Source organism: Lissotriton helveticus, chromosome 6, assembly GCF_964261635.1.
Source record: "Lissotriton helveticus chromosome 6, aLisHel1.1, whole genome shotgun sequence".
Lineage (NCBI taxonomy): Eukaryota > Metazoa > Chordata > Amphibia > Caudata > Salamandridae > Lissotriton > Lissotriton helveticus.
In genome coordinates, this window is record NC_136067.1 from 256,180,929 (window position 1) to 256,206,753 (window position 25,825).

The 25,825-nt window shown below is 42.0% G+C and overlaps 1 protein-coding gene across 1 annotated transcript in view; it reads left to right on the plus strand.

Annotated features, from left to right (window-relative positions):
* TP53I3 (tumor protein p53 inducible protein 3) overlaps positions 1-25,825 on the plus strand; it is a 92,115-nt gene that overhangs the window by 33,188 nt on the left and 33,102 nt on the right. The window contains exons 3-4 of the mRNA XM_078647707.1: positions 19,811-19,953; positions 21,753-22,020. Coding sequence (XP_078503833.1) covers positions 19,811-19,953; positions 21,753-22,020 — 411 coding nt within the window. The remainder of the gene's footprint in view (positions 1-19,810; positions 19,954-21,752; positions 22,021-25,825) is intronic.

Here is a 25,825-nt window from a genome sequence, read left to right on the forward strand (position 1 = left end):
TCTCGAGTGAACCCCTACCGCCTACCGCAAGGGAGCAGTCGCTCACCTTGCTGCCAGAATCTGAATCCTTGTTTATATTCCACCAGAAGGAATCCCTGAGAACAAGCGTCTCACCTGTAGAACACCGCAAATCCAGACTCGTACGGACTCTCAATTTCCGTCGCCGGTTGCTGCTGCCGACTTCCTTTTGTGTGTTCAGGGGCCTGTGCATGCTCCGCGCTAGGCCCTCTGGGATTGGTAGTCCTTCCGGCGGTGGGCTTGGGGATTGTAGTTCTGCTAGCGGCTGTCTCGTGAATAGTAATACAGCGGGTGGCCGGTTCGCTCCCCTCCGTGAACCTGACACTCCGTGAAAAGTTTACAAACCCAGTATGGGTTGGATATATAGAAAAAACAGATATCATCTGCCTTCAGGAAACTTGGGCGTTGGAACCTGTTCACATTCAGGGCTATTTGACCTTAAATACTCCGGCAGTAAGAGGTTTAGGAGGTAGGCCCAAGGGAGGACTGTGTACGTATGTATCCAACTCATTATGTATGGAAAGGATTTTAACTAAAGGGGGGGATTGTTACCATCAGATTGTTCAATTTTCAGTAACAAGCTGTTAGACCTGACAGCCCTTTGGGTGGTCCCTCCTATTATTTATTTATTTTTTCCCCTTTTGCCTCCTAGTACCTTTCATTTTTATGTCTACTAAGTTTTTTTTATGGTGTTGTCCTTGGGGCTAGGTGTTACTGTGCCTCAACCCCCTTTTTGTGACATTGGTGCCTTCACAATATTGCGTGTACAGAGTCACAAAATGGAGTCCTGCCAACTGCCAAATGCTACCTCAGGGCTTGGGGCCATTGGGTAAAGTGAGGGGTTCCAGAACTTTCTGGTCCACTCTAGACCCTCTGGTCCTGGGCTATAAATATTGGAATGTGGTGCGGCCATTTTGTAGAGAGAGCTGAGCTGAGGGAGGTGATACTCAGGTCAAGGGCGAGCTGGAGTCCAGGCTGAGGAGCGAGGAGGTGGGCGCGCAGTGAAGGGTCTGACAGCCTCTGGGGGCTGCTTCCTCTTTACTGTCTGATACCCCCCCTCAACTGTGGATCTGACCCGGCAGAGCTGTCTCTTCACGACATACTTGAGGTATCAGGGAAGAGAGACTTTCCCCCAATAAAGATCGCTAGGAAAGATTTATGTAAATCTGGAAAGTAAGCGTGGCTGGGACTGCCGTATATCAGGGGTTACCACAAAAAGAACTCCCGTGAAGTCAATTCCCAACCTGGTGGTTCCTAGTGGCAGGGCACCAAGATTCCCCACAGCGACTGTGAGCCTAGCCGGAATCTGCCCCCCCCCCCTCTCCCATCGTGGCTGTAGACTTACCGGGGTCGGCCTGAGCTCCCAGCGGTGGCCGTTTTCCTGCACCTGTGTGAGTCATATCGCCAGATCCGTAAGGGCTCCTGTGAGGTGGGGGCGCTGCGCTGAGGAATTGTGGACGGCAGCGCCTCCCAGTGAGAGCCATAGGTGAAGTAGCCGAGGGCGGGGTGAGAGGCGGCCCCGTGCGTGACTTGTTCTCCGTCGGAGTGAGCCTGCAAGTCCGTGGGAAATCCTGACATCGAAGCTGGCCTGGCGCTGCGGAATTGAGCCCGGAAGGGAAAGGCAAGAGTGGGAGAGGCCAGGAAGGGAGGAGCCCAAACTTCCGAGGGGCGTGGGGAGTAAGGGAAGCGCAAACGCTGAGGCGCTCCAGTACCACGGAGTCTTCCGACATAGATGTGGCCGCTTTAACAATCCAGGCCAGAATTAACCCCTACCCTTCCCGGATTGACGCCGTGTTCCTTCAGTCTGCTGGCATCGGCCGGGTGAATCTGTTAAACAGTAAGCAGGGTAGCAGGCTGGGATACAGTGGATATTGAAACCTCTCCCTTCACGCATAACAGGCCGGAAAACTAAGGGAGTACTGTGGAAACAACATATACTGTGCTAGTTAGGGAAAAGGAACTGAAGGTGGCAGTGCTTTCAAGGGAGGAGGGTTAACACCTTTGAATGTATGCCAAATTTTGACAACCCTCTTCCTTTGCTTATGTGGAAGTGTGAAGAAAGTGAAACTGAAAGGGAAAAGGCATTTTGGATGCTTTGTTGCTGTAAACCACTAATGTCATTGAAGGCTTTTCTTTGATGTATGCTAACGGCTAATATTTACTGGCTATGGTGCTTTAGCAATGGGTAGTGACAAATTCTCTCACTAGCCTGACATAAAGCTACAGGGAGAGTCTTAGAAATATGAGAGTTGGAACATAGGGTGTAAACTCAGGGACAAGTACATCATAAGTGTAACAGTAAAATGTTAATGTAAAATAACTGCTGGAAGAATGAAATGCCAAGAGTTTGCTGAACTTTTATGTACTGGAAAATAAGTGTAACATATAAGACAAAACCAAGTGGTGTTCCATTGTGCGAATAAGAAAAAGGTGGAAGTGCTTAATGTATTAAAAGTTTCAACTACTGAAGGAGTAAACCTAACAAAAGATTTTTATAAAGCATTTCTATTTTTCTAACAAGGTGTGGTGTCTTCTTTTAGTGGATGGGCGCTGGGTTACTATGATAAGTGCGACGCAAGCATAACACGATTGCTTCTGGGATTAGTCTTCCTACTCTGTGCCAGGCTACCCCATGTGGACTGGTAACCCCGGGTCTAACACAAGCACAAAAAGAATCCACATGGTGAATTTTCATAATGTAGTGAATCTGGGGGCTGAGTTCTCTCGCATTGCTGAGACCCTGGATGCTATTTGCACCCTGACCACTGTGGACTCTACTATTTTATGGCTGGGGGATTTCAATTGCGCATCATGTAGACCATTGAGTTAAAAAATCTGCAGGTACCTGATGGATCAGGGAGTCTTTAATTGTCATTTTACACATTCTAAGCTGGGCGACCACCTTAATGATTTGATGTCTCATTATGATTTGGGTTTCGCTAATGACTTAGTTCCTTCTCCTGTTCGTTGTCTGCTACTTTTAATGGAAGAGGTTTATCCTCTATTATTGATTTTATTTTGGTTTCATTTACATTTGCCTCTAGTCTGCTATCTTTTGATATAGGGACTGTGGTTTTGAGTCATCATTACCCGCTTTGCCTTAAGTTCCACCTGCAAGCTTTTGGGCCTGTGAGGAATAAAAATGTTAAAAATATGGCGGGCACACTGGAATTTAATATAACCAATGGATATGCTAATCGCTGGTCGAATGTTGAACCCAAGGTATTGACCAAGCGGCTAATCTCTACCCATAAAACTGCCTTCGATATCTGCATCAGTGAGTCCTCTTTTCCGGAAGAAATTACTTCCTCTTTTAACGAGATAACTAATGAGGACAAAAAGCTACTGTCCGTCCAACGTGGTTCTGCCCCTAAAACAAGCGGTTGGTTCGACAGCGCTTGCTCTAAAGCGTATTCCAGTCTTAAACTGGAACTCCATGAACAACCCAGATCCCAACGGGAGGTAATGAGGGCAAGAGCCACTTATCGGAAGGCAATAGCTGATAGAAAAAGATCACTGAGGGAAGAAGCGTGGGGGAAGCTACATGAGGCCGCACAAAAACAGGATTCTGCGGCCTTCTGAAAATTCGAAGAACACCACCCTCGATAGGGGATGGGAGACCTACCATTGAATTGGCCATTTCAGAAAAGGACTGGATAACCCATTATTCTGCTCTCTACAATGGTCTATCTTTTAATGAGTATCCACTTCCGCAGTCCCTGTGTAAATACAAGGGCAACCTTCATGTTACTCTGGATGAAACAATGTTAGCCCTTGAGCGCAGTAAGGGGGGCAAGGCCCCTGGTCCCGATGGGGTTCCAGTTGACCTGTTTAAGTCAGATGTTACGTTATGAGCCCCTCTTTTAACACAGCTGATTAATGCCAGTGACTGCTCCACCTTCCCTAAGACTTTGTCTGAATCAATCATCATGCCAATCTTCAAGAAGGGAGATCGTCAAGATCCTGTTTGCTACAGACCAATCTCCCTTCTTGACTCTATGGTAAAGGTGGTTGGTCGAGTCATCCTGCAACGGCTACAGCATTGGGCAACCAAATCCAATGTTTTATCTGATGTGCAGTATGGGCTCCGGGAGGGCCTGGGTACCCTTGAACAAAGTCTTAACCTGGCTATGATAGTGGGGAAATACACACGAGCAAAAAATGGGAAACTATACCTAGTTTTCGTTGACTTGACTGCAGCTTTTGATTCTGTTGTCCATGCGAGGCTATGGGAGACCCTCATTGATCTTGGGGTGGAGCCTCATTGATTGTAGACCCTCATTGATCTAGGTTTCCAGGACAGGTAAACCTAGTCACTACTTCCTGTTACTGATTCGCTTTGGATCTCTTTACATAGTGGCCACACCCCTTGCCAGCGTACAAGATACACTTTGTGGAGATGCCATCGTTTTACCTACTTCAGTAACACTAAACGATGCTGCTTCTACCTTTGAAATTGATTTTGATATGATTTGGTATTTTGGCATGGTCTAATCGCTTTCCTGCACCGTTTTTATGAGAGAGCTTCAGCCAGCGTTAGATTCGGGACGAAGGGGCAATGCACTTTGGGATTTCCTGTAAGAAGAGGGGTGCGCCAGGGCTGCGTGCTGGCCCCCTTTCTTTTTAATCTATATATAAATGGTATGGCTGACGCACTTCTTAAGGGGGGCTCAGATTTTCCGCAGGTTGGTGGGAGAGGAATCCCTGCTCTCCTCTACTGTAGTGTGTTATCTAGGTACCTGAATCGATATTCCTATTCTTTGCCCTTGTCCGGTTATAAATCAATAATATCCCTACAACGGCATAGAAACCCTTTTCATAATTCAGTCATAGCGCATGCTGTCACATTAAGCAAGCCTATTCCTCCAGCCCCCTAGAAAGCACACCGAGTTCTCTAAACAAAACCAAGCCTCCAGCATCCTGGGAAATCCCCGCTGCTTTGTTTTGATTTTGTCCGAGAACTGTAAAGCACTGTAAGAACGACCAATTCTTAGTGACATCTTTATTGACGTCTTATGTCCAGCCTTACGTCAAACCCGGCACCTTTCAGGTATAAATATACCAACGTTGCCTTAAGCAAACACACGGTGGTAATCCTGGAGCAGAGCAGCTATCTACTTCTGAAGAGCCCAGCTGATGCGAGAGCCCACGGACGCCGCCCCTCCCCTCTGACGCGCTGAGAAAGACGCTGTCTTTTCTCTTGCCGAGAAATTCAGCCTCCGGCGTTTCCAGCCTACCCTTGCGGGTGACTGGGATACCGAGTCCTGAGAGAGAGATACCAGCCCTCCTGCCTTCTAATACCCAGGGACTGAACTGACTAAACCCTTACAGAGAATTCTTGAGTCAGATTCTTGGCAAAACAAACTTAACTTAAACTGCTACTTACTTACTCCTTCCCACGTATTAGGCTTAGGTCAGGTACACCGGGGTAGGCGTAGTTAGAAGCACCAGTTGAGTACGATTAGTCAATGTATATATGTATGTATCTATTTTATCCATTTTAAAGTATCATATGGCTAAGAAACCATATCTATGCTTTTACAGTATTATTTCATAATCCTGCTTTTACTGTATGCACTTTACTTAACTATAAGTATTGCAATTGTAGCAATTCATTTCTCTTGTATGAGGAAAGAGACTGCTCAATAAATAACACCTTTTATTGAAAACGCCAGTCTCTCTTTTTCTCTGCAATCTGGTGAAACTAAGTACGCACCTTTGACTGAGTGAAATAGCTGTCTTTTGTTTTCACACGACTCTTGAGATATACTCTTAATCAGGGAGAGCAAAGTTGTCATGTTTTATGGTTGTCAGAAACTAAATCCCTTCTTGTCTATCCAGGGAGGTTAAACTCCTCCTCGCTTATTCGAGAAAGTTTCTAGTGAACTCTGAGCTAGCTGGCAAAAAACTTAAGTCTAATATAGTCAGTAGAGACCTAGTTAACCTCAGTCCTACGTCTACACTACTGAAGATATTATTCCAATGCGCAGAGCCTATTGGGACTATAGGAACTACACTACATGGCGCCCAACGTTTGGTAAGGCGATAAATCTAACGCAAGACGTTAGAGTAACTCAGTCGTGCTTTTTCACACAGACCCTTTCTCCCGTAAATACTCCAAAGACGTCTGGAGTGGGTCAAAGGTTAAAAATCCGCCGGAACTTAGTAGGAAGAGATTTCTATGTATAGTTTTTGGTTTATTCAACGTTGAAGGATACAGTGTTCCAAAATATTGTGCACCTAATCTTTGTTTCCTTGAAAACCTGATCTGCAACAAAAACCTTTCTGTCAGTAAAAATGTCAGAAACTGAAGAAGAGAGGGAGGCAGCTAGAATAGCAGCTCGTCTCCTAGAGGATGACACAAGTCTCCTGCAGACTGACCCGGATGCAATACTCATCCCGGTCAACATAAGAAAAACTATAACTATTAAACTTATAGAAAATGGACTAACATCGAGAGGTGGTACAGTCATATTCGTAATTGAGGCACATGAATATCGGCAGACAGAGGTATTCTATTCATGGATAAACTTTCCAGCAGCAAACGCTGTCACACATGAATTCCACTATTACAAAATAGAGGAACCACCGGATGATTACACTCCTTTCGAGGAGGTGGAAATCCCATTAAAATACCAAGAGCACCTGCTCTGGTTTAAAGGCGCCCTAAAACATAATAATCACATCACCAGGCTCGGTCCACTAGGTAGACCAGGAGCAACGTGGTCGGTTCTAGCCAGCTACACACCACATCCCGACATCGAAAAAATGTCAGTACCAGAACTTTTAGTACAGTTAAAACAACTGATTAAAATACATAGACAATTAGTCCAATATGTATTGCGGACTTCAACAGTCCAACCAGCTATTAACATTCCACAGCTGACCCCTCATCAGGGGAACACAAACAAAATTACACCACAGAACATACAATCATGTCTGGGTAAAGTACCCGCAAAACGGGAACAAATTCCATTCTGGTTAGCACAAAAAATCACTCAAATAGAGGCAGTATTTCCGGATACTACCCCTACTGAGAAACACAGAATTCTGACTATCTGCCTTCCAATGGGGATCACACCACATGTGGAGGACTGTGACACTTGGGGCACAGTCTTTGCTTCCATTTACACAAAAACACATGGTGTTCCGTCCATGGCGGTAATACCGGATGTGCTAAGACAGATTCAAAATGAATACGGTCCAGAACCTGCTTTAACTCTGGGTATGAAATTACTGAAAGACTTCAAGCAGGTCTCAGCTTTATTATTATCTAACATAAAAGGAGAAGCAGCATCTGTGGCGATCCGCCAGAAATTGAAAGAAACAGATATAGCAGAACAACCATTTGAACTGGCCAGAATCATAGAAAAATCCTATGAAGAGCTAGGAAGAGATAGTTTGGGTGGAAAACCAGTAAAACCCCAACTAACTGAAAATCCTGAAAAGATATTTATTAAAAATAATCTAAACACTCCAAAAAAGAGCTGGGATGGAAATAAACAATCCACTCCCAAAGAAAAAAGATTCCAGTCCAGAGGAAATTCTCCTCGGCGGAGAGAAAGATCTCCGGACCAAGGACACAAGTCTCCCCAGAGGGAGCCCTCTGAGAAAAGATACAACCTTAGAAATAGGGATAATATGAAGAAACCTGATAGATATCAAGATATTGATACACGTCCCTCTCGATCTTTTCAGACTTCCTTGCAGAAATCGGAAAGAAGAGGACGGTCAGAACACAGGGAAGAGCACGTCAAGTCCAAAGACAAAGAACCTGTTCATCAAAGTAAAGAACTACAATTTCCAAAAAAGAAGGTAGCCAGTATTAAAATAATCAAACATGCCGAAGATCCTGAGGACACAACTGAAAAACGGAGAGTGGGCTCAGACAATGCTAGACAGCGCAGCAGAAGTGAGCATAGCTCGCAAGATCCTGATGAATCATCTAGAGACGAATGAATACATTCAGGTGGAAACTGCAGACACCAGAGTTAGCAAACCTCATAAAATATACAAAATAACATTACGTATAGAGGGAGATAAGACTAGGATAATAAGGGGTCTATTTTGGGATAACCTCTCCAAAGGCTATGACATCCTTTTAGCTGAAAAAGACTGGCCACCGGAGTTTGTCAGGGAGTGCCCTCATGGCGAAGAAATGATTATGCCTGCCTTCTCAAATCACATTCCAATTCATAAAAAATATACACTTGCAAGAAAGTGGGCAGTAGCCCAAGCTCCTGCATTATATAAAAACCATGTTGGATGGGATGAGGACTCTCCTTCTCACAAAATCCAGTTAAAATGTCAACCAACTGCACAGAGGCAGTACCCAATTAAGCAAAAAGCTAAAAAACAGGTCAGGGAGATCTTAGATCAACTTGAATACCAAGGGGTGATTGAAACATGCACCTCTCAAATGAACAATCCTTTGTTTCCTGTCACCAAGCCAGATGATTCATATCGTCTAGTTTTGGACTACAGACATCTAAACTCATGTTGCAATACTTTTGCAGTACAAAACTCACATAGTGCAGCACTAATGAATAACATTGTGCGCAAAAAATACAAAACAACATTAGACATCTCTAATGGATTCTTTTGTCAAAACATTGCACCTGAAAGCAGGTATTTGACCGCTTTCTCAATAATGGGCTCGCAGAAAAAATTCTGTCGACTCCCACAGGGGTTCAAGAACAGCCCAGGATTATTCTCAGCAAGAGTAACAGAGTTACTACAAATGTATGATGATGAGGCATTATCTTATGTCGATGACATCTATCTAACAGATGATGACTTGGATACTCACTTGAAAAGAGTGAACACCATAATACTTGGGTTCGCAGCAGAGGGTTACAAATTCAACTTTAAAAAGTCACGAATTGCCCATCTAACTGTCCTGTTTTTAGGATATGAATTATCAAGTGAAGGCAAAAGCATAGCAGACAATTTCTTAGAGAAATGTGCTGTAATCAAGCACCAAGAACGCTGAAAAACTTACAATCAATTCTAGGTTTCCTGAATTTCGGAAGAACTTACATTCTAAATTATGCAGAGAGGGTTAAACCTCTCTATGAACTAATAAAACCAGATTTTAAAACAATCAATTGGACTCAAAAACACACAGAAATTTTGAGATCATTGCAAACAGACATGTTAGCTAAAACAAAATTGCAAACACGCGATAACACACGCAACCTTGTGATCCGGGTCATCCCAGGAAGATGCGGATTCACATACCTAACCTCTAATGAGGGGGAAACGGTACCAATAGCATACAAATCACATTTGTACACAGAAGCTGAAAAAACATTCAGTATTAAGGAAAACATTGTTCATGCGGTTCAAACAGCTGTAGCAAAAGAAAGAGACCAAGCCGAAGGCAGACGGATTACTGTTATAACAGCAGAATCAGCCTTTGAGGCATTAACAAGCCCATGTAATTTAACTACCGTGGCATTAAATCCAAAATGGATACAATGGGAAAATTCTCTTGCGACAGACAAAGTGAAATACTATTTTGGCCCAAACATGAAAAAATTGGAAAACAAGCCTATAACGCCACATGCGAGATTGTTAAATATGTGTGGCGCGGAGGTAAATTGAGACCTCTGGTAACAAAATCACACTCTGTAGAAAATAATTCAGATAAACAAACTGAAGTAATAGCGTTAAAAATGGCGCTAGATAATGCCGATCGTGAATTCCCGACACTAATAGTGTGCGATTCATATTACTGCGTCAAATCATACAATAACAACTTGCAGAAATGGGTTCAAAATGGTTACAAAGATGACAAAGGTGCCACAATCAAGCAAAACTCGCTTTGGGAACAACTAGTTCTTTTACAGAAAGAACTACCAAAGACTCACGTGATACATTCATTGAGTCATGAACGTGATGGCGTTCACGTTTCAGGGAATTCATTGGCTGAGATAGCCACATCGGAAGCAACTAAGCCGGCTTCCGTAGCTACAAAAAAGCGTTCAGGAAAATACGTAGACGGGGAAACGATGCTGGCGGTAAAAACGTCTTCAAAGGGCGACTGCGCAGCATTACCCGTCAACTATCCACTCAATTATACATACATAATCGATGCAAACTCCGTTCCTTTTGCTCAAATCCCTGGAGTGGGGGATAGGGTAATTCCAAACATGAACAGGAGAAACTTATTAATAGCAGACGCACATATGGGTGAGGGTCTAAGACACCTTAAGATTAAGGAATCTCTGAAAGAATTACAATCAATATACTGGTGGCCGGGAATGAGCCTGCAAAACTACACATTTGCATTTTACTGTCAAAACTGCAACAGAGATCGCAGTGGCGAACTGCCCGGAGTATTACCATTGCCCTTCTTTTAGATATCACAAGAATATCAATACGAAATACCCAGAGAAAATGCGTCCCATTAATATTATTTAAGACTAGTTTCACTTAAAATGTAGACCCCAGCTCTCGGCTGACGTCTGAACTGTTATAAAAGATTTGCGAGTCTATAGCGGCATAAACGCAATTGGCATGCTACACTCTGACCAGGGTCCTGCTTTTAGCTCTCGAGCTTATAAGGAGGCCATGACCAGCATGGGCATTGCATTGCGGTAATCTTATCACTTCCTTCCTGAGGGAAATGGGATTGTGGAAAGAAAAAACCGAGACATAAAGCAATCTATAACGGCAAAGGTATTAGGTTCGGGGGTTGGGTGGGTCAAACATTTAATAAGTGTCCTAATAAGTGTCCAACGTAGTCTTAACAATCTGCCAAGAAATTCTCTAAAAGGTTTCAGTCCGTACAGACTATTGTTCGGGACTAGAATGCATATCCAGGATCTCGATAGTCAGACTTCAGTGGTAGAAGGAAAATGCTTTGATATCAAAGATCGTTTGGCTATTTTACAGGACTTAAATGAAACAAGAAAAGACCTGAGCAACATAAAGTTGAAACAACAGCCAACAGCCACTGAAGAGAAACCACCTGTCCCAGCAAGGCCTGTCTGGATTCCAAAGATTGGGGATCTGGTCAGAGAGAAAATCGCAGTGAAGAAGGAATTTGGGCCTTCTTACAGAAAAGCAGTACCTGTCTTAGCTGTCAACGGAACAAGATCAGTTGTACTACCGCCCCTTGCTGGTAAAAAGGAGAACCGAGTTGTATCCATCGACCTGGTTAAACCACAATCATGTGGCCAATAATAAGTAGTAGGCCAAGTGGACTCCCAAGAAATAGCAGAACACCAAAGTTTGCTACAAATCAAGAGGTTCAAACTGATAGACTAATCACATTTGATAAACCTACAGTGAATCAACAAGGACTATGCAACAAAGCCATGGAACTTATGCCTCTTGAAACCCAAATTGCAACAATTCGTCATGAAACACCTGTCTATAACGATGTAGCCACAGACTATTCTAAAGAAACAAAGAAAAATCCAGAAGCAATTCCAATAATTGACAGAACTGCATCAGGCTACTTCATCAATTTTGATGACTTTTCTGAGGATCCGAGCGAACCTGAGGAACAGCCAACAACAACAAAAACTTTTAAAGACAAAACTAAAGAACTCTTTCATCAACTACTAGAAACCTATCTGATTTCCCCATGGATTGAATTTTGGGTGGTGCTAGGTGTACTTTTCCTCCTGCTTTGGCTCATCATGGTGCTATGCTTGGGACACCACATTGAGGGAAAATATGTTACAATGGACACAGCAAGCCAGAATATCAACTTGGTCCTAAAGCCACACAAGTCTTCACACATCGAGAAAAGAGAACTTTTGTCAGTAAACTTCACAGCCAATCCGATACCCGGTGGGGTAGCATGGGACAAAACAGATTACGATATATATGGCCCGGTCGAGCTCTTGAAGTATCCTTATCAATTTAAGGTTTCATTAAGTAACTTTGTAAAACCGAGTACATTCTCTGATGAATGGGATTTTGAAAGTATTAATGATATGATGTCAGACTTAGTTATGTCAGCAAAATTTACAGAACATGATTATTTACAAGGTTCATCGAATTATGATCAGATGTACTGCTACAACCACTATGCTAACCATTATTTGCATAAATCTGCTCAACCTAGAAATGTTTTAAATTATAATCAATGGGAATATTGTGCAACTCCACCAAAAGGTAGTTCAAAAACATTTTTTATGAGAAATTCCCATACTTCTCAGGGTATAACACAAGTGAAGCAGAAACGTTTTATTTCAAACTGTTAAATAAGACAGGAATGAAAACCATGCTGACAAATACAAAATTAATATATTCAGAATTTTTTTGTGAAAAAATGAATACATTTGGTTTTGTTTTTTGGAAAAATAATATTGAAACAAAAACAATCTGGGGTACCAAAGATTGGCAAGTCCAAGGTATAGAATCATTATTCAGAGCCTGCATGATCCCAGAACAAATTATTTTTTGAATGACACAATTCAACAAACAACCTGTCTTGGCCAAGCCAAAATTAAAGACTTATACAAATCGTCTATTCCAAAGCCAACACCTGACAGTAATAGCACTACAGATGTTGAGATAGACGTATCCCATATTTTAAACCAAAACAGAACACATCCTGATTGGAAGAAATGGTTGATCTGGCCCACAGACACAAATAACTGTCAAGATAGATTCCTGAACAAAATACAGGGGTTCAAATTGACCAAGCCAGACCCTAGATACTCCCAGAGACAACATCCAGGGATAGTAACAACATACAGTGTAGGAAAACTCTGCCTCGAATGGCTACAGACATCCACACTGGCAGAAATTAAGCAACACTTAACTTTACTTAAAGAAGGTGCTGACTTGCATGATTTCAATATGGGACCACGCAAACAGCGTCAAAAACGTTTTATAGCGGCCTCTATATATGCAGCTTATAACGAAGCTTGGAAAGAAACTCAAATTGTAACAGCAGAGAAAATACGGGAAATTGACCGTATTAATTTGGAAAAATCACTTTCTGTTGTGGACAATGGGTTAATGACTCTGTCTTCCAGAATATATTCACTGGACAGTATTGTATCATCTGCAATCGATATAATAGAGCAGGACTTACTAATGTTACAACATGGTCAGTCCCAATTGCGTTCTATTGTACAGCTTGGCTGGACGTTACAAAATCTGCGTTCAGGCTACGTGCCTTGGCGTTTAATCAACACAACGTCACTGTTCTCTATCTTTAACCTTACTGATATACAAATCAGCTTGGCACAAAAAGGAGCAGAGTATACAATTCTGAGCATTGAAAAACTTGAGAGATTACCATTGACAATGTCAGAACGACCTGTCATCGAATGGATAATACACGGAATCATAGCTATTCCGATAACAACTTTCCAATTTCGATACTGCCAAAAGTATATACAGGCAGGCCAGTATGAAAGGTTGGGTAAAGGATACAATAAGTCAACATGGAAATTACCTTACACACACACATGTTATAGTGAAAAAGGACAGAATGTATTTCTTAGTGGTGATAAATGTGAAAAATCACTAAGTGGTATACTTCTGTGTCAGGGTATAAATCTACATGGGGCCTGTGAGGGGACTTCAAATAACCTTTCATGTCACCAACTTGGCACACCTGCAACTCGAATAGAGCCATTCTTTAGACGGCTTTCGAACGGGAGCTACATTCTAATAGTGGACCACAGATGTTGTGGCTTGGTGCCAGGAAAAGCTTATCTAGTAAGCGTTTCTTCCATGGTCACTTGCTGTATGCAAGTATTGTATCCGAACGACACTCCAGACAGGGAGGGAAAAATTTGGCCCAGTTTGAAAATCTCTTCTATTCGAATTGATACTTTAAGCAGAATGAAGTCTGTTCTTCTACAGACGCCTGTGCCCTTGACGTAATCAAAAGAAACGTATGATCTCCAGGTTGCAAGGACGACAACTGAGATACATGCACTATTATCAACAAATTGCCCCTTACATTTCGCAGAAATGCTAAACCAAATCTTAAACATTTCAGATACGAATGGTATCGCAAGTGTATTTAAGACAATTTTTTCGTGACTGTTGACACCTTTCAAAGCAGTCCTGGGCATCTTTCCTAATTTTGTCCATTCGATCTTTGGCGGCCTTCCACTCCTGTTGGGACTCGTAGCAGGCATTTTATTTTTGATACTCTTGCTTCGTTATGGCAAGCCATGTCACAGACAATACTCCAGCAACAATGGAAGAAACGATCCTAGCTATACGCTATCGGGACCACATAACTAAAGTCCTTGGATTAGCCCGGCTAAGAGATCTGAATATGACCTGGTTTCTTTCATTCAGACCCATCTGGCAGAATTGTATCTTACCTGTGTTAAGATGTATGCTGTGCGGAGAAGGATGCGTGTTAGACGTCTGTCTCACACTACAATCAGAAGTACCATTGGATACAGATACTTTGCTAAGTCCTGTAACGGCTCATGCATCGTGTTGTCCCCAGCGGTTACCCATCCTGATGACGGCATTCGTTGAAACTTCACCACTGCGATTAAAGGGTAGTGAAGTGCAAGATGAGAGCAGCATCAACCAGGTACGACCTTCTGTGAGCACTGCTGAACCTGTCATCGATGATAGCAATCATTCTCACGACTGCACAGTTGCGGCATTTTCCAACTTGGTCGAACTTTCACCTGAAGCGGTAAACTGCTTTTTTGAAAGTCTGTCTGAAATGATGTTTTCCCCTGAACAAAAAGAATAAACTTTTAAGCAAACGAGCACTCAGCGTTCCCTCAACTCTGAATTTGGCCTTCAGCTTTGAAAAACAAAAGCTTCTGAACATGTTTGGAACAATATTTTTTTCTCTCTGAAAGCGAAGTTATTTTTTTCCCGATTCCAAAATATTTACTTTTTTTTGGCACTCATCCTCTGCTTAAAGTAGAACTATTCTTAGAGAACAGAGCTTCTATTTTTAGGAACTCTAGAGACAATATATTACCTCAGCCTCTAGCATATTTACAAAAAACTGTATTTATATGTGATGAAATGGTCTCGCACTTTTCTTTTCTGTATTAAGAGCCATTTCATGTGTAATTTTCGCAAAATCATTCCGCTGATATTTATGCATCCTATTTTATGAATGATTACTCTGCTTGAAATACTGTACCTATACTCATTTTTCGTGTATTTCGCATATACCATTTCAGATGCAAATTAATGTATTTTGGGGTGGATCGGTATACACATGCACCGTTAGATATGTTTACTATTGCTTAGTTTAGTAATTATGGACATGAATTCATGGAGTGGGTGTAGTGTGTTATCTAGGTACCTGAATCGATATTCCTATTCTTTGCCCTTGTCCGGTTATAAATCAATAATATCCCTACAACGGCATAGAAACCCTTTTCATAATTCAGTCATAGCGCATGCTGTCACATTAAGCAAGCCTATTCCTCCAGCCTGCTAGAAAGCACACCGAGTTCTCTAAACAAAACCAAGCCTCCAGCAACCTGGGAAATCCCCGCTGCTTTGTTTTGATTTCGTCCGAGAACTCCTGTAAAGCACTGTAAGAACGACCAGTTCTTAGTGACATCTTTATTGACGTCTTATGTCCAGCCTTACGTCAAACCCGGCACCTTTCAGGTATAAATATACCAACGTTGCCTTAAGCAAACACACGGTGGTAATCCTGGAGCAGAGCAGCTATCTACTTCCGAAGAGCCCAGCTGATGCGAGAGCCCACGGATGCTGCCCCTCCCCTCTGACGCGCTGAGAAAGACGCTGTCTTTTCTCTTGCCGAGAAATTCAGCCTCCGGCGTTTCCAGCCTACCCTTGCGGGTGACTGGGATACCGAGTCCTGAGAGAGAGATACCAGCCCTCCTGCCTTCTAATACCCAGGGACTGAACTGACTAAACCCTTACAGAGAATTCTTGAGTCAGATTCTTAACTTAAACTGCTACTTACTTACTCCTTCCCACGTATTAGGCTTAGGTCAGGTACACCGGGGTAGGCGTAGTTAGAAGCACCAGTTGAGTACGATTAGTCAATGTATATATGTATGTATCTATTTTATCCATTTTAAAGTATCATATGGCTAAGAAACCATATCTATGCTTTTACAGTATTATTTCATAATCCTGCTTTTACTGTATGCACTTTACTTAACTATAAGTATTGCAATTGTAGCAATTCATTTCTCTTGTATGAGGAAAGAGACTGCTCAATAAATAACACCTTTTATTGAAAACGCCAGTCTCTCTTTTTCTCTGCAATCTGGTGAAACTAAGTACGCACCTTTGACTGAGTGAAATAGCTGTCTTTTGTTTTCACACGACTCTAGAGATATACTCTTAATCAGGGAGAGCAAAGTTGTCATGTTTTATGGTTGTCAGAAACTAAATCCCTTCTTGTCTATCCAGGGAGGTTAAACTCCTCCTCGCTTATTCGAGAAAGTTTCTAGTGAACTCTGAGCTAGCTGGCAAAAAACTTAAGTCTAATATAGTCAGTAGAGACCTAGTTAACCTCAGTCCTACGTCTACACTACTGAAGATATTATTCCAATGCGCAGAGCCTATTGGGACTATAGGAACTACACTACACTACGCTGACGATGCGGTCCTCATAACGCGCACAGGTAATGGCCTACAAAAAGTCCTGACCATTTTTAGTGCGTTTATGGGTGACCTGGGATTAAAAATAAATCTTTCTAAGACCTTCACAATGAATTGTGTATCTGGGTGCCGGAGCACTACTGGTCAAGATATTTTTCTGGAGGGAAGCAAGATAGTTAATACAAGGACCTTTTCATATCTTGGTATCCTTTTTAGCTACAACGATACTTGGACCCAAGCAATCGCCCCGAAAAAATTATCCTTTATTAGATCCATTAGTGCCTTGACTACCTTTACCAAAAGATTAGGGAGGAAACCCCCCAGGAAGCTTACACATATATACAAGGTTCAGTGTGTATCGGCTGCGGTATACGTGGCTGGGGTTTGGGGCATTTCTAATCCCTCTTCCCTGTAAAAGGTAGAAAATCTCTTTCTTCGTTATATTCTTGGTGTTCCACCAGGTACGTCTTCTTATGTTTGCCATGAGGAATTGGGTCTTTCATATATTACGGATCTTATTAAACTCGAGCCCATACTCCTTTGGCACAGGATTTGGTCTAGCGAACAGACCCGATTAAATCGTGAGATCTTGTACGATTGCATGAAGTTAGATGGAGCATTGAAAATTCCTTGGCTCAGGTACATATTCCAGTTTGCCAAAGACCTTGGCCATCCTGAGTATTATTTAAAACCGAACTCAATGACCCAAATGTCAAGGAAATCTCTGAAGAAGGTTTGTTTGGATATATTGGGATCTGCGAGACTAGCGGTCGAAGCCCCAAAACCCACAGTCATATACCATTAACTAAGGCTTACAACCGTCGACATGGAACCGTACTTAAATTTTGTTTCCAAAGACCATGACAGAATGTTATTAATAAGATTCGGATTAGGAATAGTCCATAGAATTTTGACTATCCCGTTAATGAATGACTGGTCAAGAGAACTCCCTCGGTGTATGTGTGACTCTACCTCGGAACAGTCTACCATTCACTTACTCTTCTTCTGTAAATTTTTAATGAATTAAGGAAATTCTGGATACTTCCCATTTTAAGTTCCTTTGGCCTAAGGCAATGTCGTCCAGCCCTCGTGCGATTGCAATATTTAGAGAATGAATATGTGGCTTGGAGTGTTTCTAGTTTTTTAAAGAAAGCTGTGTGGCTGAGGAAAAGTATGTTTTTTAAACCCTGATGGGCTTTTTCCCTTTTAAACCCTATTTGTATAAATATTTTAAAATGTATAGTTTTATCATTCTCGCTAGATCTGTATTTTTATACTGTGATTTATTTATTCTATAGACCTTGATGTTTGATTTTATGATTATATGCATATGATCGAATAAAGCTTGATTTGATTGAATGTCTCTAGCTAGAACTTCCCACACAGTTTTTCACAAAATGTAAGTAAGGTTCCATACCAGCACAGGTTTAATCTTGCTGACTGGGCTTTTTCAGTTCATGTGCTTCTCGGTTCTCCCTGGAGAATGACATCATATTTGTTTAACCTTTACTCCATCACCTAACAATCAAAAGTGGAGATGAAAACAGGTCTGGTCTACTCAGGACTTCTGTTATATCCTTAATATATGTCAGCCATGGAATTTAAAGGCCCGATCAGATGCTAGATAGTCATCAATGACCTCACTATTCAGATGAGCCTGCTTATTCCACAATAGTAAGGTTAATGTGATCCTCAACATGTGTATCCCCAGCTCCTCAGGTGTGCAGAAGTGCGTGCTTGATGGTGGGAGTCCTAGCAGTTGCCTACAGAAACGATGCTTTTTCAGCTGTAGTTTTGGGCTATCTCGAATGCCCCAAAGTGCTGCCCCATAAATAATACCTGGGACACACCTGCGCGTTTAAATTGGTGTGATCGGTAGCACACGTTTATTTCCTACCTTTCTAGAAAACTCAAAAGTATGCAAAGAAGCATGTGCTGGATGAGAATACAGGCAGACTTGGAGTCTCCCAAATGAAAGGTGTGCAGTGGCCACCACCCCATTCCACTTAGTAAGGTGCAGGCACCCTTCTGGCTTCCACACTCACAGTGGGAAATGGAAAGGAATAGCTCTGCAGTGCACAGCTTGCTGTGAGAGAGAGGGAGAGAGAGAGAGAGGGAGAGAGAGAGAGAGGGAGAGAGGAAGAGAGAGAGAGGAAGAGAGAGAGAGAGAGAGAGAGAGAGAGAGAGAGAGAGAGAGAGAGAGAGATACAGCTCTGTACGTGCTCTGCTCAGCCATAGGGTAGAATGGGAGCCGTGACCGCCAATCCCCTTGGAAAGTTGGTTCCTTTGTATTATAGGCTAAATGTCATCCTCAGAGAGCTCCTTTCCACTGGTGAAGTGTTTCACCTGATTATTTTATTGGCATGGTACCATCTGTAAGGAGCCAAGCAAGGCCTCCTGCTATGTCTCCTTTCTCTGTCTATAGTTCCTTCTTGATAACGCATGTCCTTGATCTGGCTTCAGGTCATTTCTAACCTACCTACAGAATTATCTGTGGTGGCCGATAGTTTTCAGCCCTCCTTGAGTGGCACCTGGAGCCGCACCATGGTCCAGGCTTTTCCTTCCAGCTATATGGGCTGACCTTGGGCCCCTCCTAGCCTTTACCAAGGCCAGAGTCGACCAGTGTCTGTTGGGGGGACATTAGCCTGATTCTTCACTAACCTGCAACGCACCTGAAGCCTTCAGAGTGATGCCTGCTGGATTCCTGTGGTAACTGTGTCGTTGTAGACAGGTTTAGGCTGATTGGTCTTGCAGTGGGAATTGAACCTTCCCTTCCAAAAGGTACGTGCTCTCATGGGAACCTCCTGGCCATTCACGCGGATACACCTCTACAGTAACACATTTATGCTGTATTAGTAATTAAAAATAACATTTCAAAGCCAGCATTACCAGTAGTAAACTGTGAAGCGGTGGGATCTGATGGGAGGTTAAGGATAGCTTCAGCACCTGAAGATGGGGCAAGCCACAGCTGATGCAGGTGAATGAACAATTAGAAATTGTTGAGGTAGATGCAACTTGTCGTCACATGGATAAATATGTTAAGGATATGTACCAAAAACAAATGTGTCAGATCTCACTAAAAAATAAATAGTTTACCAAATCTGATTGCTGAGTGTTCTGAATTCCTCTCAACACTTTAACCTACAGTCACTAACAACTGAGATACTTGACTTGTGTGTTTAAAACTCTGTTCATAGGCCCACCAGTTGAGATAAAATGTATCCTTGTGTTTCTGCAGAGTCAATGTTGGCAGCTTTCTTTGACACTCCAGGTGGCCCAGAAAATCTGTACGTCAAAGAAGTCCCCAAACCCAAACTTAAAGAAGGTGAAATCCTGATCAAGGTGCATGCCAGTGCCCTCAACAGAGCAGACCTACTCCAGGTAGAGCTATTATTCTAAAGCTACTCTGTGCGCTATATATGGCTGTTAATTAGTAATGCTACTGTGTGTTTTTACTGGTCAGTTACTCTGCTCCCTCACCTCCTACTAAAATCCAGTTGTTTTCGTTTTGGGCTGATAAAAGTGATATTAGCTTTAGAAAGTAAACAGTCCCCCGAAATTAAAAGTACTGTTCAAATATCAAATATTTGTTTTGGACTGTGTTTCCCTACAAATAAAGGGAATAATACCTTATTAGAATTGGCGTGGCTGAGAGAATCAGAAGTTATACATTAAGCTGTCTTCACTCTGAAACAACCTCTCTCTATTGATTTCCTAATGTAAATGCCTTCTGCTAGAGCAAGAACTCGAAGTCTTGTGAATAAATATGCATCTTGCATTCCAAATTGTTCTTGCTACTGCACGATAAAAATACAACACTATTGCGCCCCAGTAGAAAATGTATAGAATTTTCCACCATAGTCATGAGAACGTTATTCTACAGCCCCACACCACCCTTCCCCCACCGAGTGATATAGCTGTGAGGCCTGTCAAAGATGTAAGCAGGAGACAGCCTCAAGCTCGGTTCGTGACGCCATTTTATATCTTTAATTTAAATACTTATATATAGTGTTTCCATATTTGAGAAAACAAGATTACAACAGCTCAACATAGTGACTCCGCATAATACGATAACAATTTAATGCCATGAATCCATTACTGCAACAGTCAAGAGCATGCCTGGCATGTCTACCCTACATCTTAAGGTTTTTTTCACATCCCAACTAACCCATTCTCCAACTGAAATGATGGCATTACCTTGTAATTTGACCACATTTATGGGATCAAGTACTTCCTTATAACCACTTTCTAGTAACGAAGTCCACGCAGGTAGGATGTAGATTAAGTAGATTTATTAAGTTACATGTAGAGTAGTTCAACAGCAAGTTGATAGGTTCTTGTGAAGCAGCCCCACCAGGAGCAGCCTGCCTGCTGCTCAGCCCATTCTCAACTGCCCACTTCACCTCACAGGCACCCAACATTCCAAAAACACATCATCACTCCAACATTCCATGCAGCACACAGCACATTCCCACTGTCTGAGCAGGTGGTGATATAATGGCTGAATATTAACAAGAACAGAATACTACACACTTCTTTTTAGGGGCTTGTTTCAGTTGCTTATAAGCCCCCAGTTCGGTTGGTTTTACTTTAATCCTCAAATGTAGTTTTGTGGTCTGAGCACACGCCTTTTGAAAGAATGTGCGGCAAAATTAAATAACAATCAGTTACTCTGCTCCCTCACCTCCTACTAAAATCCAGTTGTTTTCGTTTTGGGCTGATAAAAGTGATATTACCTTTTGAAAGAATGTGCGGCAAAATTAAATAACAAATAGATAGTTTCATTGAAACGTTTTGCTTTGTGCAAAACAAGTGCAGTTTCAAGCTTAGCCAGATATATACAAAGTACAGTGTGGGCAAATCGCGAATCACTTTTACAAAGATTTTAGTGGATACATTGAAAGGATGAAGCGATTTTGAAAGTGAGGTTTTATATCATGACAGCACAAACATTTGTAAGGGGAATCGACGTGTGCCTCTGGAAACATGCCAATCAACCAACCAATCGATCGGAGTCTTAAAAAGCGCAACTACTCACCCGTGAGGGTTTCAAGGCGCTTGGTGGGGGGAGCCAGCAGTTGTAAGTGGATTAATGTGTATTATGTTTTGTTTGAGTGACTGTATATGACAGATAAAGTTACAAAAACTAAATGTGTGCCAAATATGTGCATTCTTTACAGAGGCAGGGGAAGTATCCTCCACCAGTAGGAGCCAGTGAACTCTTGGGACTCGAAGCTGCTGGCACTGTGGCTGGATCTGGGCCTGGCTGTGAGGGGCGATGGAAGAGCGGGGATAGGGTCATGGCACTGATGGCCGGAGGTGGCAATGCAGAGTATGCCGCAGTGCAGGAGGGGTATGTGATGCCTATCCCAGCAGGCCTCACTTATGCTCAGGCTGCTTCTATCCCTGAAGGATGGCTTACTGCCTACCAACTGCTGCACTTTGTAGGTAAGATACAAGACCTTCCAGGAAATTGCACCTGTTTACTGTTTACTGTCTGTCTGTCTGTCTGTCTGTCTGTCTGTCTGTCTGTCTGTCTGTCTGTCTGTCTGTCTGTCTGTCTATCTGTCTATCTGTCTATCTGTCTATCTGTCTATCTGTCTATCAGCACAACACATACCCATGTTATGTGTATCATACTTCCGAGAAAGTTAAATTGGCATAATCACCCAGTTGTCAAACGGTTGTAGTTAAATATATCCAGTGTCCACAGAGGTCTGCTATTGATCTACAAGCTACTGCGTCAGTGGGTTCCAGTTATATTTGTGTCTTAAAGTATTCAGTAGGAGGGTTGCATATATTTCTCCACTCAGTCCCCAGTCCTCCTTCACCCTAAGCAACACGGGGTCTCCCTTCTGGTTTCAAACCACAATCCACCTATGTTGAATTATCAGAGATTGAATAACTCAGTGTAAACATGTAGATCCCTCATTTTGTATTTATAACAGTCAAAGATCCCTTATGGAAAGTGCTTTGGTGCCCCTTGGTGTAGGCCAGGGGTCTCCATTCTTTTCTGTAATGAGAGCTTCTTATGTTCAGTGAAACTCATCGAGAACTACTAATATTATTAGTGTTGTAAAAGTGACCACATCAGATAAGATTACATTAGTGGCCATCAATTGCAAGGTTACTACCAACGATCAACTCAGTGCATCAGTGCATCCAGCACTAATGTTCAAAAGGCTTTGTCAATATGGGAGGCCTCTACATGAGTAATACATATAGGCCAAAGCTGTAATGCCTCTGGTACCAAGGTAATAACATTTGAAAAAAGCCTCCCAATGCCACTAAAGTTATCACGCAAATATCAGCTTTAAATATATTTTGGAAATTCATCCATTTTTCTTCAAATATCAGCGTATGAGTTCTCAAAATAAACACATTTTTGTCTTGAATAAACCCTCTTGATGTTGTTATATGTATATTGATTGAACCAAGCCAAAGCTTCTGATTTAGTAAGCTGGGCTCCATACATGAGAGCAACTTGCAGGTAGCGGGAAGGCTACCAGTGGCTCACGAGCTACTCTGTTGGAGAAGCCTTGTTTACGCTCGTTTTTAATAAACATCCAAATAAATTAAGAAAGAGCCAAATAAAAACAGCTTATCTGGGCATTGCTCTTCCCCTGCACTTTATCTGTATAGTTCTTAGGCTAACATTATTTCCCCTTCACCGAGTTGCCTTCTTATAGTGCTCCAGAGGCAACTGAGTACTTGTATTTGTAAAATAGTAATTGAATTCTCTCCTTGCTTAGCATATTCACATCCTTTCGGCACCTATCGGATCATGGCACACTGGAAATTGTATGCTGTCCGGGTCATGGGGTTGGTGTTCCTTTCATGTTGTGCTTTACTTTTGAAGTGTACATTATTAACTTGTGCAGACTCAGTAAATTTAAACTAGGATTAGCTATCTCTCTTCCATGTGCACCGGATCATAAATCCCTGATCAGAAAAATTAAATAGTATTGTTAGTAGTTTACTTTTAATAAATTATTTATTAGGCTCAATATACATCAACATGTGTCACAGTGATTCAGATTAGAGAATTAACACCCAAACACAGAAAATACACATACATATGCAGAAACTGAACTTTAAGGGCTTGGGTTGGCTGGCAAAATGCTCTCTCATGTTCAGCTGCTGTACCCTCAGCACTCCTCTCTAACCTGTCAGTAATTAGCCCAGACCCCTCCCTATTCCCAAATACATTTGGCAGCCTTCCTGTCTGAGGTCCAAAGGTCAATGAGCCATTCATTCTTGCCTTCTTGACTGATGTCTCTCTCTTGTTTGCTTCAATTTGTTGTAGCCCAACATTCACTTTCAGACACATTGTGTGAATACAAACATCTTACATGTGCTGTTAAGCACACCCTTGATACCCACAGTTAATGAAAATGACAGCCATTATAATACTGATACTCTTAATTCTTGTTCTGAATCTTTCACAGTAGGTTGGCATTTTTACAAGGCAAGTACTACAAGAAATTAAATCTCCGGAGAACACTGTCACTATTCTTTGAGGGTTTAAGTGTCTTTCAGTTTGCCTGAACCCTAGTCCCACCTGTGCACCAACTGCCCTATCCTACTTTCTTTTTCGAACTCGCAAGCTTGTAAAATACTGCGATCTACATTTTGAACATTTTGCTTACTCTGTTGCCTTTCTTTCTAACTGGTTGAGAATCTTAATTAATGCCCAAACAGTTCTGGGGTAGAGGACCACATATGTCCGACCACACTTGAATCCGATCGGATGTGCAGAACTTTCTGGATGAGAGGTGCCCTTTTCCTGGAAGATGTGTCCAGAAAAAATAATTACTGAAAGCATGAGTAGCAATGCATGTTGCTGTATTACAGTTGTCTACAGTAGGTACCTGTCTTTTAAAGACCAGCATACCCACCTTTGTTTTAGTGAAATTTGCATGAAGCCTCCTAAGATAACTGAGCTGCTGTATGATTGTATAATGGTCACATGAAAGATGTATAAATGAATGTGTTCTCTTACGTTAACATTTCGGTGCTTATGAAATGCTAAATGTGCGCAGTTTCCTCAAAAGAGGATGCATCAGGTCTAGGCTGGAATGAAGGGAGATTTCAATTAAATTCTGTTAGCACTTTTTGAATCAAAGAAGCAGTCACCTGAATAATCACAATTTCCTTGTCCAACAAAAGCTTTTATTGCACAGAGTATGAAAATCAGTGATCGCGGTGGCAGAGAAGATTGTCTCCAGAGAAGCTGTCTTTGATGTTAGTAATTTTGCGTTGCTGGAAGCTGTTGGCTCAAACAATTTATGCATGGAAATGACTAGGACCAGATTTAAATCCGGCTTGAGGTGCAGCCTCTTTAATAAGATTATGAAGATGCAACAATCCTTTGAACCAATGGATTGCTGTCTCATTTTTATTTCAAAATGTATTATCTGGTGTGCTTAAGAGGGCTACAGTAGCTTACAGATAATTGTTGCAAGAATATGCTTATTATTTTGCTAGACGTGCAGTTTACGGAGGATTCAAGTCTCATCCAAAGCCCAGTAGCAGACGTTAATCCACTTGCTTCAATACTGCATCTCAGTTGATGTTTATCTAGCAGAACATATGATGTCAGTATTTTCTTCTGTAGCTCCTAAATGTCTGAAAACTAGTAACCAGGATCTTAAATTCAGAAATGGCATGGACAGGCTGTCAGGTTGACAACTGAATGGAGAAGTGAAATGTCAGACCCCTTTAGTGAATTGGGAGATCTTGAATCTGATGCAGATCTGGAAAGTTGTCCTGCAATAGGAGCAAGAGTGACCCAAAATTAGCAAGGCCCAAATGGGACAAGCACGGTAATTTTTGAATTGTTGCTCTTCAATATCGAGCTGGTTAGATGCATGAGAGGAATCTGTTGAAAAGCATCAAGACTTTTCCACTTCTGTTTGAAAACAAATGGCAAACTTCCGGCAAGCAGTGACAACAAAGGAAAGCTACTGTTCTTGAAAACTAACGCAATGTGACTTAACACCCGTTTCTGCGATGCATGATAGAATCTGCTCAAAGTATCTTCTAGATGACAAACGGGATGAGGCATTGCCCGTCAATGCTTTTTCAGCAAAACTATTGCTGCTCAGTTTTCCATAAGGACTTGAAAATACTTTTCCCCAGAGTAGAGAAATTAAGGATGTGAGTTCCAGGAAAATGGAATAAAGTTCTAGTTGGCTGATGTGAGGAGCTTGTCCTGAATAGCTCAAGAACAGTGTATCACATGCTTCAGTTA